We start from the raw sequence: 20346 nt of genomic DNA on the forward strand, positions 1-20346 counted from the left end.
TGCAGAATCTGTCCCCAGAGTCGGGGACGGCCCCTCTTATAGGAAAGAGCGACTGCTGTTCTTCAAAAGCTATTTTTACCTGTAAAGTGTGTGGCTCCAGCTGAATTGCTTTGTTAGTGCTGCCCAATCTTCCAAACTGTAGGTAGTGGAGAACGTGTACCCCATGCAGGGCATTTCTAGAGGGGGGCTGGGATCTAAATGTTTGACTTCAGAACAAGGCAAAAAAAAAATAGACTGCAATCATAGAATATAAAAAGTACAATGTATATAAATATAACAAATGAGGCATAAACTAAGCTGTACATTAATGTAAAACAAAGCACAATATCATCACAATCAACATTTAATATAAACCTTCTGAAAGGAAATCCTTTCCCTAAATCCATATTACAAGCTAGAAGAGTGGTAATACATAGAGAGGACTGTGCCAGCTATTGCCCCATCGCACTGCTTAATAACAGCATGAAGGGTTGCCCCTTGATGCCCCTTGTCTTTTCCCTGGCAATAGAAACTCTTTCTGCATTAGTTAGATGCTCTGTATCTATAGATGTAATGGAGGCGGGAGACCAACAGTATAAAATATTACTATTTGCAGACGACATACTCTTGTCCCTTACTCAGCCTCGAACCTCCACCCTTACTCTATATAAACTAATCAATTACTATGGCAGACTCTTGGCTATAAAACCAACTTTTCCAGATCAGAGGCCATGCTGCTGCACGTCCTACCACAAACTAAATAAAGCATCCGAATCAACAACGAGCTCAAATGACAAAACCATAAAATATAATTTATCACCTCCTCTTATGAATATTTATATTACAAGAACAAGCCCTGATTAGTTGCTAAAATAAAAACAAACCTTACTACATGAGAAAGTATCATGGCTGGAGAGGATCTGTTGTACTTCTTCCAAACCTTACACGTTAGAGTCCAAACGCAATCTTCAAGGAGCTACTATCAGTCTATGCTGGAGAAGAAGAGGAACAGGGGTGGGACAGACTTTCCAGATAAGATAATATATAGTACGTCTCTTCACTTCTGAGCCAAGTTAATGCTATTGTTTGGGAATACTTAGAAACTAAATACACTAAAGTAATTCTCCTAAAAGTAATAGATCATTTCACTATATCTCTACCCTGTCCCTGAAATTCTACCCAACCACCTGGGACCGGTGTAAAATCCAGTTCAGGCTATCTTCTACTCCCCATTTTAAACCATGGATGCAAGCCAGGAAAAGAGTGGTTAACAAACTTCGCAACCAGAATAACTGGACATTCTTAAAAGATATATGCAGCAAAAATCCTCCTCTTTTAGAACCCTGTTCTTCGAGTGCTTTCAAGTATCACATTTTCACATTTGCTTCTCTTCCCCATCAGACACCCTCCACGTGGGCATCGTCTCCTCCTAAAACTGCAAAACATAAAAAAAAATACATGATTTTATTAATTTTACATTTGAAAGAAGCAATAAATCCAAGAATTAAAATTCAAACAAGTACGATGGTAAAATACAATGTTCAGGGTTACCCTGATACTGTAATGCAAGTTTTAAGAGACAATTTACCCCTTTGTTAGATGCACGATTAGCTCCAATTACAGCTGTATATTACAGCTGGATATTACAAGTAACCTTTGAGACTCTAGCGGCTACATAGCTCAGTCTGTGTTCTTGTGTCCTTATAATCATCATCATTATCATTTATTTATATAACGCCACTAATTCCGCAGCGCTGTACAGAGAACTCACATCAGTCCCTGCCCCATTGGAGCTTACTGTCTAAATTCCCGAACATACAGACACACACACACAAGCATAGACTAGGGTCAATTTTTTAAGAGCAGCCAATTAACCTACTAGTATGTTTTTGGATTGTGGGAGGAAACCAGAGCACCTGGAGGAAACCCACGCAAACACGGGGAGAACATATAAACTCGACACAGATAAGGCCATGGTTGGGAATTGAACTCATGACCTCAGTGTTGTGAGGCAGAAGTGCTAACCACTAAGCCACATGAAGCAGCCTCCCCAGAGCTTGTATTCTTCTACCTTGTCCTTATAATGAACAGTCACCCCAGAGCCTGTGTTCCTCTGTCTTGTCCTTATAGTAAACATATTGCACTGATAGAACAGTCACCCCTGAGCTTGTGTTCTTCTACCTTGTCCTTATAATGAACAGTCACCCCTGAGCCTGTGTTCTTCTACCTTGTCCTTATAGTAAACATATTGCACTGATAGAACAGTCACCCCAGAGCTTGTGTTCTTCTACCTTGTTCTTATAATTAACATATTGCACCAATAGTACAGTCACCCCAGAGCTTGTGTTCTTCTACCTTGTCCTTATAATAAACATATTGCACCGATAGAACAGTCACCCCAGAGCTTGTGTTCTTCTACCTTGTCCTTATAATAAACATATTGCACCGACAGAACAGTCACCCCAGAGCTTGTGTTTGTTATATGCTTTTCACTGCAGCTCATTACATTGGCCTATAAAACCATTTACATTTCAAGGGTCATGAACTACTTCAAGTACAGTAATTAACCGTGAGAGCTAATCACATGAAGCCTACTGAAGTGATTTTTAATAATAGTGCTAAAGAGGCAATAGAACATTTGCTTTTATTTTCGTATATATAGTACCATTACACAATAAATCAACAGAATATTAATCAGACATGTGAGTCCTTGGCTATAAAAAGTGATACATTGCTTTTACAGTGAGCCATCTGTCTGCATCATTATGTGAAATGATGTTATTTAACATTTGAAGCAGAAACACACTTAATCTGCAGCATATTTTCCTTTTTTTTTTTATGCATCCATTACCTGCTATGAAACCTGTGCTCCGGGAGTGATACAAAGTCAGCAGTAATATTCCGTCCTAGCGTGAGGGGGTCAGCTCAGGACCGCGGTGTTTTGGAAGCGCTCCGCAACTTCTAGCAGTCATTTATTTCACAGCATCTAAAAAGAGAAATACATGTGGTTTCTATATATTATCCTGAACTTGCTGTATCCAAGTGGCACACAAGTATGAAAGTGGTTGTCTTAAAAGGAACGTCGACCTTCAGATGAATTAAATTCATTGGCTTGTGTGTGCCCTCCTGTAATTTTAACTACATTTATTGTTTTGTTTAGGTTTTTTTCTTTCTGGCATATTTCTGTGCTTTTGAGTTCTATATTTATAGACCTGTAAAAGTCCCAGGCACTTAGGGGTAAATTTATCAAGCTGCGGGTTTGAAAAAGTGGTGATGTTGCCTATAGCAACCTATCAGATTCTAGTTATAATATATTTAGTACATTCTACAATATGACAGCTAGAATCTGATTGGTTGCTATAGGCAACATCTCCACTTTTTCAAACCCGCAGCCTGATAAATTTGTCTCATATTTAGTACAGTATAAATTTATAGGGGAACGTTTTTCCCTCACCCTTTAAAGTCGGGAACGTCTGCAATACAACATCAGAATTTTCAGTGTGTAATTTCATAGGTTAAACTTTAATGTAGACGATTACTTACCCGCGGTCCGGTATTCCACCCTTTCCGCTATTGTCTGCCACAACCTGACTATGCTTCCATTGCTCCTACCAGCATGGTGCTGTGGATGGACAATATATATAGTAATACAAAGCATACACAGCCTGTATGATAAAACCCCATGTTTGTGAGCATCCTTGGACTGCTGTAGACAGCCTGACTTTTCTCATACAGCCAGCATGTTTTCCAAGGACAATTGCTGGACTGTAGCATTAAGAGACCCAGGGGATCTGCTGGAACTGCCAGCTCAGATAAGTAATATTGTGCATTAATGTATAACTTCTAGAACACCACAATTACTTAGTGTAAAATTATTGCTAACAAAGAGCATCAGCATTGTGCTCCGCTGGATAGCAAATAAATACATTGTGAATATCTAAAGTTTTGCCAAGGTATGGAAACGTGTACCTATATTTATGAATGTTATTAGTGGCTGTTTAATATAAGACTTGTGCTTTTAGGTTTAATGGTCCTCTTTATGGCTTGTGTGTTCCGTTTAAGCTTTATTAGTCTAGATTTAGTAGCTAACAGGGTTTGAGAGCGCAAACGTAGACACATAACTGTTAAGCGCTTCAATTTTCTACCTGAATGTCAATGTAGCAAATGCAAAATGAACAACATGGAGGTGATGTGCCCCAAACAGGGTCCATGGGGTTAGATAACAAATGTGGACATATTGTGCATTTTGAACTATAGTAAAAGTTACAAGTAAGGAAAAGACTCACTATAATATATATGTATTAGTAGTCTATATGCCCTGACATCCTTATCCCAGTGATACACTACACCTCTTTACTTATCCCAAAGACTGAGACCACTATTATATATCTGATTACACACCAGTGTCCTCTCTTGCCCAGATGAAGACTTGCAATAAGGCATGCTGGGAATTGTAGTCCTACAATACTCGGAAAGCCACAGGTTTCTGAGTACTAGAGATGACCCGTAGATGGTTTGTATTATATGAATTCTTCCCTTGTTGTGCCGCATGTACGTAATATCAATCTGCTTCTCTGCAGGTGAACAACGAGAACGTGGTGAAAGTTGGCCACAGGCAAGTGGTTAACATGATCAGACATGGGGGCAACCACCTGGTACTTAAGGTTGTGACGGTGACCAGGAGTCTGGATCCAGACGATACCGCCAGGAAGAAAGGTACCGTTCTGTCCGCTACTTATAATGGTTTGGGCTGCAGTTTCTTCTTAGTATAGTTTTCACCTCTGAGTTTATAAAGATATTATTCTCGTACACTGATCGCTTGTAATATGCCTGTTTATATTACTAGAGTGTTTCCTATTTCCCTCTCTCTCTCCATTATTAGTAACAGTTCTGTTGTTATAATATGCAGACTAATCCATCTCCCTGTATTATGAACACATTTGCAAACTAGTAATCAGATTGTCATTGTTGTAGCACAGTTTAGGGTGGCCAACAGGGGATGCATTGGGCCCTCCAAGCCTTCACCTTCGGCCCCCAGCTCATTCCTGCTTTATTGTCAAATTTCTTTGTGTTAGCTTGTAACGCTTGTTTAAATTGCCTGCAACATGTTATTATAGATAGGAGTTTATATTATTAAATACATTGTTTTAACTTATTACTGAGCTTAAGGGTAATGTTCAGGCATATTGGTGGTTAGAAGGCAGCCAGTCGGCCTCTGCAGTGTATCAGATTGTCTATCACTGGTTCAAGAGATGAAAACAAAAGCCCGAGAGTTCCATGTTTCTCTGCCCAGTTATCTGATCTCAAAGTTTCAAGCAGAGATTTATGTCATTTCCTGAAAAAAAAATATTAAGCTGTAAATAACATTTTGTAAATTTAGGTTTTTAAAATGTGATGTACAGCAAGCTCATGCTGAATATCCTTATTGTAGATAATGCTTTCATTGCCTGGGAAGGCTTTTATTAATACAGAGTTAATGGGGTACTGAGATACCCACCAAATACTGAACCCAATGAACATGTTCTGTAAAAAGCCCAGAATGCTTTATTTGTAGAGATTTAAACATTGTTATGTTAGCCCCGGTTAAATATTGAATCCTTATAGTGAATCTTTTGGCAAGATGCAGCACTTTAATTAAAATCATACTTGCCAACTTTTCCTCGTTGGCTTCAGGGAGATCCCGGGGGAGATGGGTGTTCGGGGGCGTGGCTTGACGAATTGCAGCATTTTGGCACCGCCCCCTAAACAATTGTCACAATTACAACAGGGGGTTGGGCTAAGATGGCGCAATATTTGCGTCATTAAGCCCCGCCCCCATCACTTATTTATTGCAGGGGCGAGAACCAGGAGGTTGCCCTGCTCTCCCGGGTTGCCCGGGAGGTCTCCCAGAAATGCGGGAGTCTCCCGGACATTCCAGGAGAGTAGGCAACTATGCGTTAAAGAAAAGCAGCTAATGAATCTCTAGAGACTGACGTGTCTTTTACATTTCTGTCTCCATTACTGAAGTCATATTGTCTTACCTGTCAGTCTTTGATTAAATCTTGGTCTCCATGAAAATGGCCACCTCCATAGGCATCAATACATGGACATAGGACACAATTTCTGAACTGTGTCATCATGCCACAGATGGTGAAGCCAACCACGTCTTGTACTGGCTCAGCATCAGGGAGAATGTCAGACTCTTCAGGGAGTGAGGGAGATCACCCCTATTTCAGGGGGTCTCCCTGACATTCAGGGAGTGTTGGCAAGTATGATTAAAATGCGAGCCTTGCTTTTTTTTTTTACATCTATTTTATTTTGTTTTGTTTTTCAAGTTTCATTCCCTAAGCTACTATCTGCAAAATTCACTATGGCAACTAGCAGAAACACGCAGTTTGTATTCCTTGCCAGAAAAGAATAAGCGACCAATCCAACAGAGATATAGATAGGACAAAGCTAATGTTCCCAATGTGCACCAGGGAAATCACTTCATGACCACAGCAAGCATTATGGGCAATTTATCCACTGGAAACCCAGCTGGACAATACCACAGAGAGCTGAGTGATCAGCACACAGAATGTTCGTCTCCCTGCATTTCTGACTGGTAGAATGTACAATTAACGTGACATAACAGTCTGTACAGACACTTTACATTGTATTCCTGCCTCTTGTCTACATGCAGTGCTGGGAGGCTGACAGAATGCTGTAGATGCATAGGCCTTATCTGTACCCCCTTTTAACGTTTGTGACTTAAGAGCAGGTGAAGAGAGAGGGTGTCTACATCATTTTGGGGGAGTAGACACCCCCCTGGGGCACGTCTCAAGCTTTGAAAGCCCCGGGCCACCTCCAGCTTCCTTACCCTCCCCTAAAAATACCCTTTCAGTGCTGCACACATCTGCCGCTGGTACGTGCAGAATTGAAGGGGCATCACTAGTGGGACATATGTGTCAATGTGTCCCTGAATTGGGAAAAGTCCTTTTATGTGGAACGTCGGGACAGGATTACTGAGACAATGGATTGTTCTGTGTAAAAGAGGTGTGGCCTGTAGATGGGGTGGGGCTGGGTGCCTACAGGTACTGAATATGTACATCTGGCCCTGGGACCATTACTTTACGGCCATCCTATATTTTTCTCTGTCTTGTGTTTTGCTTCAGTTCAATAAATATGTTTTTGTTACTGACCCTCGTATTGCAGATTGGTGATTGATATGTGTATATCCTTCTCTCTAATGCAAAGCCCCTCCACCTCCAAAGCGGGCTCCCACCACTGCACTGTCCTTGCGGTCTAAATCTATGACCTCAGAGCTGGAAGAACTTGGTAAGGGTGTTACTGTATCGGCATGCCCAGTGTGTGGGGGGGATGGGGAGGAGCTTGGATTGCCTTTATGAGCGCCAGCATTTTATTGGCCAGCCTGGGAGTGATGCATGTCTTTTGCATGAGTTTCTGCCTTTCTCAGTGTGCCACGTGTTTGTGAAGTGGGTTTGCTGGCCGCAGAGAACGTGCTGTAAAGTTGGCCTTTTTTGTGCTTTGTTTATCCATTTTGTAACTTTCCTAGTCTGCTCGTTTTTTTTTTTCCCCCTCTAATTTTTCTCTCATCTTAAATTTCTGGGCCCTCTCAGCAGTGGATAAAGGTAAGATGTCAGGAGTTATATTACAGCTGGAGGACAATACTACGCACAGAATTGTAACACTGGCCAACCTATACAGTGTGTTATTAATTCTTTGTGGCAGTTCCTTTGTCCGTGGGTTATATAATGTATAGTACGGAGCTGCAGGAACGATCATCATTTATTTATATAGCGCCACCAATTCCGCAGCGCTGTACGGAGAATATTTTGTCATTCACATAATTTCCTGCCCCATTGGAGCTTACAGTCTACAGAATGCACACACAGGTTATGGTTAATTATGTCAACAGCTAATTAATTAACATATTTTGGAGTGTGGGAGGAAACAGGAGCTGGGGAGAACATACAAACTCCACACAGATAAGGTCTTGGTCGGGAGTCAAACTCATGACCCCAGTGCTAACCGCCATGTTACCCAATATCTGTCTATCTCATATCTATCTATCTTGTATCTATCGGTCTCATGTCTATCTATCTCTGTCTCTATCTTCATATATATGTATTAATTTCTCAAAGAAAATCTTTATGCTGAGTAATATAGCAGACTCAGTCATTAACCCACACAAACACACTCTCCTTACTATTCTCTTACTGTCCTAATGAGGCTCATTGGGACAATTTCCTACATTCACTTCTTTTTTCTATAAATGTTCAATACAACATCTTGCCATCATTTATCATATTCCCCTCTATTGGAATAGTGTCACTAGAACCTTTAATGGGAACGTGTAGAATGCCTGAGAGCTGACCCATATTCATGAGAATCAGCCTTTCATTTCACAAAGTGACATCACTGAGCCGCTTCTTGCCTCAGTGATGTCGTTGACTCCTTGTGAATTGATTGGCTGCATTGTCCCCAAAAACTTGTCTCAGCCTTCATATATGCTATCTCCCCTGTGTTTGTGACAGGTGCATGAATTGCATCATATTTTATTCTGCAAAAACAGGTTTAGAAAAATATACAATGTTTTTAAAGTACTACTGCAGAGCGCTGAATCAGACACCAGGTTTTTTTTTGTATATATTATATTTTCAATATATTACTTTGTTGCATTTCATTCTGTAAATGTTGCGCACTCCTGTAATCTCCATATGTACTATCAATATGTTGCAGAATAACACTTGTTACATATATGCATTAGACTAATACAGCAACTTTATCAATCATACTCTATTATCAAATTTCTATAAGCTTGCTGTAGTGCAGTAATGTTCATAAGACTCGGATGAGAACAGGCGTCAGACTACTCAAGGCCGGGCCACAGTGTTGTGAAACTACAAGTCCCAGCATGCACTGCCAGCTATTGGCTGTGTCTCTACTGGCAAAGCATGCTAGGGCTTGTATAACTTCCTGCAAGTGGGTCTTCGAAAACTCACCTCTGCAGTCATGTTTATCAAGTTCATCATCATCATCATTTATTTATATAGCGCCACTAATTCCGCAGCGCTGTACAGAGAACTCACTCACATCAGTCCCTGTCCCATTGGAGCTTACAGTCTAAATTCCCTAACATACACACACACACAGACAGACAGACAGAGAGAGGCACACACAGACTAGGGTCAATTTGTTAGCAGCCAATTAACCTACCAGTATGTTTTTTGCACCCAAGTTGCAGAAACTCCCTACTGATCTACTCGATTAGCACCGAATACGCAGTTCATACACAATATACATTTATTCTTTTTCTTTTCATTCTCTCTTGCCCCCAAACCAGCATCTCTGTGTTTGCATCATAAAGCCCCACTCACCTCATTATCCTATTTCAATCCTCCTGCACTAATATGCAATTTGTGACACTTAACCACATGTTTCATTTCCTCATTTGCTCCCAGTTGTATAGTGCTGTGGATTATGCTGTCGCTATATAAATAAATGTTAAGAAAATAAATCCGATTTATGACATTGATCAATTCGCTCCACTCCTCAGTGGCGGAACTAGTTCCTGTGAATTGATGGGTGGGATGTTTGTGAACATTGGCTCAGACCACAGCCTTCTATAGAGCATGTAGCAAATGAATGTACCTTTTAAAAAGCCTTTGTGGGATGTTAGCTACCATGATGCTTATGGAATAATGGAAAATGGTATAAACTAGGTTCATTAAAGTACAAAACATCCAAAAATCTAAGTTCCCAGAACTAAAGCAGCATCATAAACAGCAAACTCTGCACTAGTTCAAAACGATATTTGTGTTTCTGGGGGTGATCCTGAAGTTAATGGCCAATTTGTTTCAATTACTACTGACGCACTTTATAGAATTTGAGTTAATGAAATAAACCAGAGGTGCACAATATGTGGGTCTGGATTGGGGTCCCATCATCTCTTGGGGGTCCCCTGGTTGTAACAGGTGCAGTACATTCTATTACCTCCTCTTTTGGGGTTCCAGATTAAAAAGCGCACTGACACCTGGGTCCCTTCTGAAAATGGACGGCCACGATGAACAATTTATTGTTTGCAAATTCTTTAAGTTATTATGTTCTTTGTTGCAGTGACATTTGGTCACAATCACCGATAAAGACAGCTATTTAGTAAGATCTAAATGGGGTTATTAAACCTGTAATGGAAATGTTAAATTATTTTGTGAAATAATGCAAAAGTTGAAGTTTTAAGAGACGTGTAAAAGGCTTTGTGTATGCGTTTTATTTTGGCATTTATTTTAGCTTCAATTTACATTTGATCTTTCTTTCTACTTACAAGCATCTGTACGGAAAAAGAAGGGTAAGAGAGAATGTTACTTGTGTCTGTCCCACAGAATAACACTGTGTCCTTATTCCTTAGGCCAGCCTGGGTACAGGGTGTAGACCACCAGCCTTCGCTGATATGCTGGATCACTGTTACACTCTGGTCTCTTCTCTATCTCGCCATCTTTACTACTTGCTGATTATTAGAAAAAAAAGGGATACAAATAATTAAGTGCCAACATATTTAGGATTCACACAATATTTATATAAAAAGATGGGACAACCGCGTGACCTGAAGTTTGCTCGGGCAATACAATCCTGCCTTATAGGTCGCAAATAAGGTGAAACAGTTTTTGGAATCTATTCCAACTTCTCTTATTTAGGTTCATTGGGATTGTGAGTTAGAGATTTCAGGTGAAAAAAAGGGAACGGAACTTGGGAAACCGGACTCCCAAACATATTTCAGTGTGTTGTGGAATATGGAAGATTGCAAACCTGCGTGGATAACAATATTAGAAGGCGCTGGACATTGCTGCTTACTAGAGCTATGATGAAATGGAAATGTGGTAAGGAGTAGACAATCTACAAGTGTTTGCTGTATAAAGCAGGTTATTATGAGTATCAGTGAGAGAGGGAACATCCCATGTACAGGCAGGACCATGCCCACTGTGCTCCGGAGCAACTCTGTATGACATCATCAAACTAGGCACTAGTCTAGCTTTCAATACAGGCTACTGATTGGCTTTGAAAGCTCACATGATATTAGTGTCACAGGGTCCTCAGCCTACAGAAACAGCCGATTTAAATAACGTTGGAGGCATTGGTGCAGACGAGAAGAGAGGGACACAGTTTTTTGCTTACTTTATCAAAAATGTTATATCTGCTAATAACTGTACATTTCAATTTGCCTTTAGTATTAATTCAAGATTTCAAAACCACATGTCAAGTCCATTTTAGTTATTTTTTTTCTGTTTTCAGCGGCAACGAAAAATACTAGGGCGTTCAGCATGAAAAAGCATCTTGTGACATTCACAGTTTACTACACAGTGACAATAGCCATCTAGGATCTAAAACTGGTTGAAAAGACTAAATAAATGACCTAATACACATGCCAAGAACATTAAACCAATAAAGAGAGTGTCTTGCTTCACTAGTCTCCCCTACTCCCTACTCTTCAAATTTCAATGGGGATCGGGACAATCCAAATCTTGTACCCCTATATCCACGTCACCCAAAGCCCTGTCAGGCACGGACACCTGGAATTTGCTACCATTTTATGGCTTCTCCTTTCTGTAGGGAGCCTGGGCCTGCTTTTATACAGTATGTAGCCACGTTGTCTACCTTATTACTTGCTCATTAGCATATGCTTGGAATCTTGCATGTGCTAGGAAGGTCAGGGAGTTGAATGTATTCCTTTTCTTTGGTTTGTTATGACATTGTATCAAAAACGAGTGTTTGGAAGCAGAGGGGACAAATGTGAGAAATACAAGAATAGAGAGAAGTGCTGCTGATATTTCATATAGATGTTACTGGGATCATTAAGCAAAGTAACTTCATCATATCTACTGATGTTCCCTCTACACTGAGATACAGTATCAGCCTCCACAACAAGACCATTGTCAGATAAATCTAATCCATCGATACATCAGTTTAATGGATGGCCTTGAGTGGGATTACATTACATCCCTTGGAAAGGAGGATACAAAACTGTTTCAGGAGAGATTGTAGCTTTTTCTTGGTCACGGTGATCGATTCCAATGTCATAGGAATGAATTAGCACTATTATACTCTAGGGAATCACACTTAGCTCTGTAGATGGATGTACACCATATGTTTATCCTCGGTTTCTGCTGTGAGCTCTACATAATTATATTGCAGGCCGGTGATGTTTTTCTTCATAACAGGGAAGTCAGAGGATTCTGTATAAGTGCATTTCTCTGGAAAGTCAGAGGACTCTGTATAAGTGCGTTTCTCTGGACAGTCAGAGGATTCTGTATAAGTGCGTTTCTCTGGAAGGTCAGAGGATTCTGTATAAGTGCGTTTCTCTGGACAGTCAGAGGATTCTGTATAAGTGTGTTTCTCTGGAAAGTCAGAGGATTCTGTATAAGTGCGTTTCTCTGGAAAGTCGGAGGACTCTGTATAAGTGCGTTTCTCTGGACAGTCAGAGGATTCTGTATAAGTGCATCAGACACAGGTTTGGTCAGATGGTCAGTCAGTGCGTAGATCAGGAACAAGCCAGGTCAGTGAGGACAGATATAGCAAAGATACACATTAATCAGGCACAGTAATGTGCACCAAGAGTACTTCTAAATCCTGCAGCGCAGGGGAGAACCCGACTGACGTCCGTGTATCCTGGGTGCAAAACATTATAGGCCCCAAGCAAAGACCTGACCCCAAAAGTGAGGGCATGCGCTACATGTTACACATGCATTTCAATTGCCACTCAAAGGGTTGTTGGATCATTCTGGAATTTTCATTTCTAAAATTGATAAAGCTTTAAAGCTGATTAACATAACTAAAAAAACAACAACCGTAGTTTGGTAATTTAGACCAGTATGTTTGTGAATGGTGAGACACTGCGCCCCTGCACCCTCTTGGAAGGCTGAAACATTATGGAAAGGAGCTGGAAGGCCTGAGGTCTGGCTGTAGGTTTCTATAGGTAGTTTCCTGCTCTGGTGCTTAATTCCCCTGCTTGTCACGCAGCAATATACAGTGCATTAATACAGCAGACACTGGGTATGTGTGTATATAGAGATACAGATCATCATCATCATCACCAGTTATTTATATAGCGCCACTAATTCTGCAGCGCTGTACAGAGAACTCACATCAGTCCCCATAGGAGCTTACAATCTAAATTCCCTAACATACACACGGACTGAGAGACAGACAGACTAAGGTCAATTTGATAGCAGCCAATTAACCTACCAGTATGCTTTTGGAGTGTGGGAGGAAACCCACGCAAACACGGGGAGAACATACAAACTCCACACAGATAAGGCCATGGTTAGGAATCAAACACATGATGAGGCAGAAGTGCTGCCCCCATATAGCTATAGTAACATGGGCTCAGACGTAACCGCTGACCAATGATAGACTGCTGACAGTCTGCTACTACTGTACTAAGCATCTTACACCCCACAGGATCAACATTAGTTTTAGTGGCTTTTTTGTTTTACACAGCACCCCCTAGGGATGGCTGATGGCAGCTCTGTTCCACCAGATCTACACAGTATGAGGGTCTGGATGCAGCACTTGTAACGGGAGGGAAGGTGCTGAATAAAAACTCCCAAACAAGCGGGCTTTTTTTAGGGTGAAACTTGCCCTGGCTCCAATTACAAGTCGATAATATTTTCTATATTATAACTATTGCTTTGCTATTGAATGTTTTATTCATCAGTGGTATATTCCCTTTAAAATCCAAACTGAAACTTTAAACTCCGTGGCCTTCGTTTAGAAAGCACACTGGGTGTGGGATGCAAATCGTCATGGATTTGCACCGATCTCTGGTAGCTCAGTTCTGATGCAAAATACTAATGTCCTTGTTCAGCCAGCAAAGAGTGTCTGTAAAATACACGGGTTCCACGTCTTTGTTTCATGTCCACAATCTCCCTCCACAACACAAAATCGCGTTTTTGCTCTTCTACGTAGAAATATTTGCAAAGAGGCTTCACCCAACTCCCCCTATCGGCTGGTGCGAACGCCTGCTCTACCTTCTGCTCAGCAGCCCATGCCATTTGGCAGAAATCCAGGCTCATGGCATCACCAGACACTTCCTAAATTACCTCCTGTATAGCTCTATTGAAAAACTTTTGGTTTTATATCATAGTCTACATTTTTTTTTTTTTTTTTTATAACTTTATTAGAAACATCTTTTCCCATAGAAAATGCATTACAGAATCTCGAGAGGTTAAACAGAAATAGATAACACGTGTTTACATACAACAGGCTCTCTCGCACTTGGGAGATAAATGTATATTTATCTATCTAATACTGCAAAGATGTTATTTTAACTTTTCAAATTATAGTCATAGTCTACATTTTAATATACACAATTTATCCAAAAACATAACAAGGAACTAATAGTGCGACTGCTAAATATTAGAGTCCCCTCTAGACGATAAGCAGCAAGTAGGAATGAGGTCACATCACATCCAGTTCAGGGTAATTACGATTTGTCCCCCAAAACAACACTTGATCATTGGTCATTTAGAGCTTCTGCCTGATTGAGGTTTACACATGAAGCAGCTTGTCCCATAACTTTCATTTTGGCCAGCCCCATGCTGAAATACCAAGAGATGGAGAAAAATCGCCACTGGCTGACTGGTGCTTTTTTGCTTGGCTGATTTAAGCTTCGCTATCTATACTTTGCGTGTTTTGCTTTTCCTATCACTCGCTGTGAAGCCAAAAATTAAGAGAGAAATTCAGGCTCAGGACCGGTTTGTGGTATTTGATTTCAGAGTAAATCAAAAGCAGGCAGAAGCCACACAATGTACAGTATATAAAGTGACCGGATTAAGGCCATGGTATTATTCAGAGGTTCCCATGCGAGTTCGGCCACATTGTGTACTTGGTTGATCGCAGCAACTAGACAATGTGCAAGATCTGCCCATGTGATGGCATCTTTAAAGGAATATTCCAGATGACTTTAATTTATTGGGCCATACATATACCCTCTTGCAACATTTACTAATACATTATTTCCTTCTGTAGCTTTCAAACATGTATTTATATAACCCGATAGAGTTAAGTATTTTTGATGTATAACAAAGAAAAGCATATCCCTAACCCCACCTTATTGACATATAGTATTATATAGAAACAGGGAAACAATATCTAGCACAAATATTTGAATATTTTATCCACTAATCCACCAGCCGTGTTGAAATTATTCTCTTTTCCAATGTGAGTTCTCTTCCAATCATCTTGAGAATCCACTGTTCTATCACCAAGAAGCAGTAGATATGGGGGGGGGGCTTTCAATGGTGCTCTCTATACAGGAAAGGGAGCCCCTTCAGTAGATCAAGTTTATTTCTTTATAATAAAATAAAATACTAAAATACAAACACTCCACTCACAAGAACTCCTGCACAACAAGCAATCAAATGGGGGAAATGTGGCTCTGAAAACTCCACTATACTTCTCAAATAGTCGCCAACTGATTGTGCAGCCGCCGAGGACCAGAGCCGACCGTTCTGTGCTAAATGATTCCTGAGAAAGAGAAGGTGTCCGAGAAACCAGTGATGTTACCTTTTTTGTATTTTCGTTTTTTTACGGTTAACAAATATACTTTTATCTGTTGAAAGTGATAATTTTTTCCTGTATAGAGAGCACCCTTCAAACTTGTCTTTAGTCTTTTTTTCTGTGTCATGTACAACAAAGTAAAGAACTCTGTGTGCTCATATAAAAACATGGCTGAGATGCACAGAAGATAGAAAAATACAGCACTGTATTTGGTAAAAGTTGCAGTAGGGCACGGACAAACCAATAAATGAAACTCCTCTGTAGGCAGAAACTACTTTAATATATTCACACACTAAGAGAAATGTCAGCTCGTGAATGTAGATGGATGTGTTAAAATTCTCACTGTGCCAAAATGATTTAATGCTCAAAGTGCTGAAAATAACTTCCCTCTGAGGTCTGCGTTGCGATAAATCTCTCGCCATGTGCAATTGTAGGGAGTTGCATTCAATAAGTCTTTTAATTGTCACCACGTCACTTGCAATGAACCTTCTACCCTCCCTGCACGTCTCAGGAGGGATACCGTCTGTTGGTAGGAATGTCTATGCTAAAGGTTTTTTTTCCGTTTTTCTATGTAGATGTTCAACTTTCAGATGTTGAGTGTTTGAAGAGGAGGATTGTAATTCGCGTCGCGCTAAGTAATGATCACATGCATGTAGGCTTAAAATAAAACCATGCATGCAGCTCAGATCCATGCAGGAGAATATTGCTTGCACGCCTGAAGTATGCTACCCATGCAGCGCCTTGTTATAGCCTTAATTTTTATTTTTATTTTCATTTTTATTTATATTTTATCAGGACTGTTGACTTTTTTTTTTTTTTTATAAGAGGGGTCCTGATGGAACATGCACTTCTTATTTCATTACAGATAAAATTGAGGACTCTACCCCATTATCCAAGCCTTTAAGACCAGTGGACAACGCTCCTGTAGATTCCAGGGTGGCCACAATTAAGCAGCGTCCAACTGGTAGATGCTTTCCTCCCGTTACAGAAGCAAATGTGAGTAGGAGAGGTGGGCAATACTGGAGGAGCAAACCCTGGCTAGTGTACACACACACACACACACACACACACACACACACACACACACACACACACACACACACACGTCTACACGCGTCTACACGCGTGATAAATACACTGCGTGTATGATACCTGCTTAGTAGGACACACAAATGTAGGATGATAGCCAGTGATAAAAAGGGGACTTTCCTCACATTTGTTATTTATGGGATCACCTAAACTGTTCTTAAGAATATAATTGCCAAGGAGCACTCGGAACAGACACGGCACAAGGCTGTATGTTAAATGACTTTATATAGGTCACGGAACTCTGGTGTGATTCTTATTATCCATGTAAGGGATAACGTATCTTTTTATGTTTTGGATATAATAGTAAACTTGTGTTATTATTATATACAAATACTTGATATAACACAAGTGAAGGAATATCTTGGTTATAGTTTTGGGTCCATAAAGTGATTTAAGGGAAATGTAAGAGGAAGTGATGTCACAAGGAGGAGGAAGTGCACGGATACAGTCCATGTACTCACCATTCTGAGGTGTATTTTTGCCAAAGGCCTGCTGGACCTTTTTCACTGGCCTGTATCAGTTTGTAATTTAGAATTGCCGTCTCTATTTGTGCCTTAGTCTGGGAGTATTTCTAGATGAAAGCGACACTCTCAGTATAGGCAGAACACACATAGATTATACCAGGTTTTCCTACCCTGCTCCTGGTAGATTCGGAGGGAAGGTAGGAAAAAAATTAGGTGAGCAGGACAGGTTGCAAAGAAACGTATATTGGGCTATTGCAGCTTATGTCCCTTCCAGCCGGTGTTTCCTGGGGATAAAGGGGGGGTGGGTGATGGCACGGCTTCAGTCCTGTCCCTGCCCATTTTGCTGCAGGCAAGTGATCCCAGGAGATTTGCTTGCTTTCTTGGATGTGAAAGAGGTCTGCCCTAATTCTGGAGTCTCCCGTACAAAACCGTGACCTACATATGAGGCTCACCTCAACAGCTGTGGTGGGAAGGCGTTATCATTTAACTATAATTGCTGAGTTCTGAAATCACAACTCAGTGATTATAAAGTAATTTTGCACAGAAATATTTACCTATATTATTGCCCGATCATGAATGGGTTGCAGTTCCCATGTTTGGAGCAAAAGTCTGTTACCCACTTATAGGGACTACATTAACATCACCTTGAAATGTAATTCAAGTATCTTGCATTTTGCATTTAATTCGTCTCCGGTCTAGAATCAGACATAAATCTACACAAGATTTACATTTCGGCCTTCTCCATATTTTTAGGGGCAGTTTTGTGGAGGGGATTGAGGTTATGCCATTTAAAGTTATGCTTTTATGAGGGCACTAAAGTCCTATTTAAATGTTCTCGCCCACAGACCTAACACTGATACATTTTGAAATTACTTTTAGAAAAGCTGAAAGCTCCAGAGTTTGCGGTCTATACATCCGCCCGGGCAGTGGAGTGTCAGCATCCGTCTGTAGACACGGCGCATGTGCTAAGCAGCGTCCGGCTACTTCCACGTGTCTATAATTATCTTTCCCCAGAGACAAAAATTAGCCCCTGATGCAACCACATCTACAATGAGGGCTCTCCCTCAAAATGTAAAGCCCCACCCACTTTGGGCTGAAAGTCAGTATTGTTTAGATTTATACCCTCTAGAACAAACCAAAGTTCAGCCACTTAGATTACCTGGGTTACAAGCGTTTTAGTGCCTGTATTTGGATGATGAATATACATCCAGGCAGGGTATGACTATAGGTACTCTGGTTTCCTCTGTCTAGTAGAGTATCGCTAGGTAAAAAGGGACATGATGTGCACACAGTATTACATTGAAAACAATGATTGCTTATCCAATGGTTCTATGAAAGTGATTTAATACTTACATGTGTTTGGCGGGCACTCCATTAGCTGTGTTTTATTTTATTCTGTTTTAGTCACTGTATGATAGGCAGGGTATTGCTGTAATGCCGCCCACTGTTCCAGGAAGCTCTCATGGTCCTTTTCTGGGTATACCTCGTGGCACTATGCGAAGGCAAAAATCAATAGGTAAGCCACTTTTTCCTGCCATTTTTCATTTTTGTGTGCACCTCTGTTACGCTCAAAGCTTTGTTTTATTTGCCGATCTCTGTTATAACCTGACCAATGGGCCCTTGCATGCTATGGTTTCTGTCATTGTGTTTACATTTTTTATCAATAGTTGTATACATTGTTTAAATCAGGACTGCCGAGTTTATTGTTGCAGGACAACATTGTTGTTTTGTTTTTGTTTGTTTTGCTTTATTCATTATGTTGTTTGGGCTCTGACCTACCAGAAACAGGGAAGTGGTCAAGTGTGTCAACCTGTCTTATTTGTTCTATAGCAAACCATGATCACTTATGTGTGCTATTTCTAGAAGGACTCTCCTTGCTATAAGGATATGACCACATGGGAAAAAAAAACACAGGCAACGTTTTGCCCAGAAAGCCATGGACAAGGAGGCACTTCTCTGTCTGGCTTGTTTACCCTCATAGGCGTTTATCAGCATTGTAGGTTACTCAGAAGGTCTGCCTGGACTTACCCTAAGTTCTGAAAATTAACATTTGTCAGTAGTGCTCATATACAATTTTCATGGTTCAATCATTTGTAAATGCTAAGACATGTTCAGAAACATTAACCTGACCCATTTCCTGCAATAGATAGTCGTTGGTTTCTGAACTTCGCACTGACTTAATTAACATGGACTTAATTAATTAGTTGATATAAAACATGCCAAATACACTAATTAATCAAGCCCACATTATGTCAGCCTGAAGCCTGCGCTAAGGTCGGGAGCAGATAAATAAAATTAATTTGTTAGGTTGATGCACATGTACTTGTAAGTGAGGTTCGTACTAAGAAGTGTTCCAGAAGAATCGAGTAGAATGTTTTGCTTCATGATACGTGACAATAGTTCTTAAATTCACCTGAATCAATATTCACTAGACAATGACATCACAGAGACATGAAATGTAATGTCGCTGGTTCCTAGCGTAACCCCCTAAGCAATCAGTGTTTTTCTAAATCTAGGAAGGCACTAGTGTTTTCGTAAGGGACTGACTTGTTATAGAAATCTAAGTGCTATTTACTATTTTACCTGTAATTCTCAAAAGGTCTAGAAAACATGCAGTGTTGGGGCACACGAGGACATGGATAAGAGACACTGATGATTGCAAGATCATTGGATGGAATGTTATAGGGACCACACGACAGCTGTTAGTGCCCATTTATCCTTAATGTTAAATTAATTTCAAAGAATATTTGACCATTGCAATAAATACAACATTCCCCTTATTAGGAGACCAGCAAGCCAATAACACTAGCTGTCTCCTCCACAGTACTTGAGCGACTTTGCCTATCTCCCTTTCCCTCCTGTCACTCCTTTCTTGACTCTCCGCAATTGGACTTCTGCAAGATTCCACTCACAAAGGTGATCAGTGATCTGCTTACAGCAAAGTCTAAGGGTCATTTCTCCATACTCATCCTCCTGGACCTCTCTGCTGCTTTCGACACTCTTCACTCCATTGACCTTCATGACACAGTTCTTTCCTGGTTCACTGCCTACCTCGCTCTTTTAGTGTCTTTCCAGTACCACTTTCTCTTGGGCTCCCACAAGGTTCTGTTCTCGGACCTCTGCTTTTCTCACTCTACACCTCTTCTGTTGGGGAACTCATTTGCTCATTCGGCCTCCGCTATGGTGACTATACCCAAATCTACCTCTCCTCCCCTGACCTTTCCTCTTCTGTACCATCTTGTGTAACTAACTGGCTATATGTTATCATGGATGTCCCAAC

The 20346-nt window shown here is 40.6% G+C and overlaps 1 protein-coding gene across 12 annotated transcripts in view; it reads left to right on the forward strand.

Moving 5' to 3' along the window:
* Nucleotides 1-20346, forward strand: part of SHANK2 (SH3 and multiple ankyrin repeat domains 2) — a 359718-nt gene that overhangs the window by 325422 nt on the left and 13950 nt on the right. For 6 of the 12 annotated variants that reach the window (XM_075188258.1, XM_075188257.1, XM_075188260.1 and 3 more), the window contains 4 exons: nucleotides 4560-4695; nucleotides 7195-7275; nucleotides 16379-16509; nucleotides 18471-18582. In XM_075188258.1, the coding sequence (XP_075044359.1) occupies nucleotides 4560-4695; nucleotides 7195-7275; nucleotides 16379-16509; nucleotides 18471-18582 (460 nt within the window). Of the gene's footprint in view, nucleotides 1-4559; nucleotides 4696-7194; nucleotides 7276-7577; nucleotides 7590-10285; nucleotides 10307-16088; nucleotides 16149-16378; nucleotides 16510-18470; nucleotides 18583-20346 lie in introns of all 12 variants that reach the window. The other 6 variants (XM_075188267.1, XM_075188269.1, XM_075188261.1 and 3 more) reach the window with 4 other exon arrangements.

This window comes from Mixophyes fleayi, chromosome 10 (genome assembly GCF_038048845.1).
Source record: "Mixophyes fleayi isolate aMixFle1 chromosome 10, aMixFle1.hap1, whole genome shotgun sequence".
NCBI lineage: Eukaryota > Metazoa > Chordata > Amphibia > Anura > Limnodynastidae > Mixophyes > Mixophyes fleayi.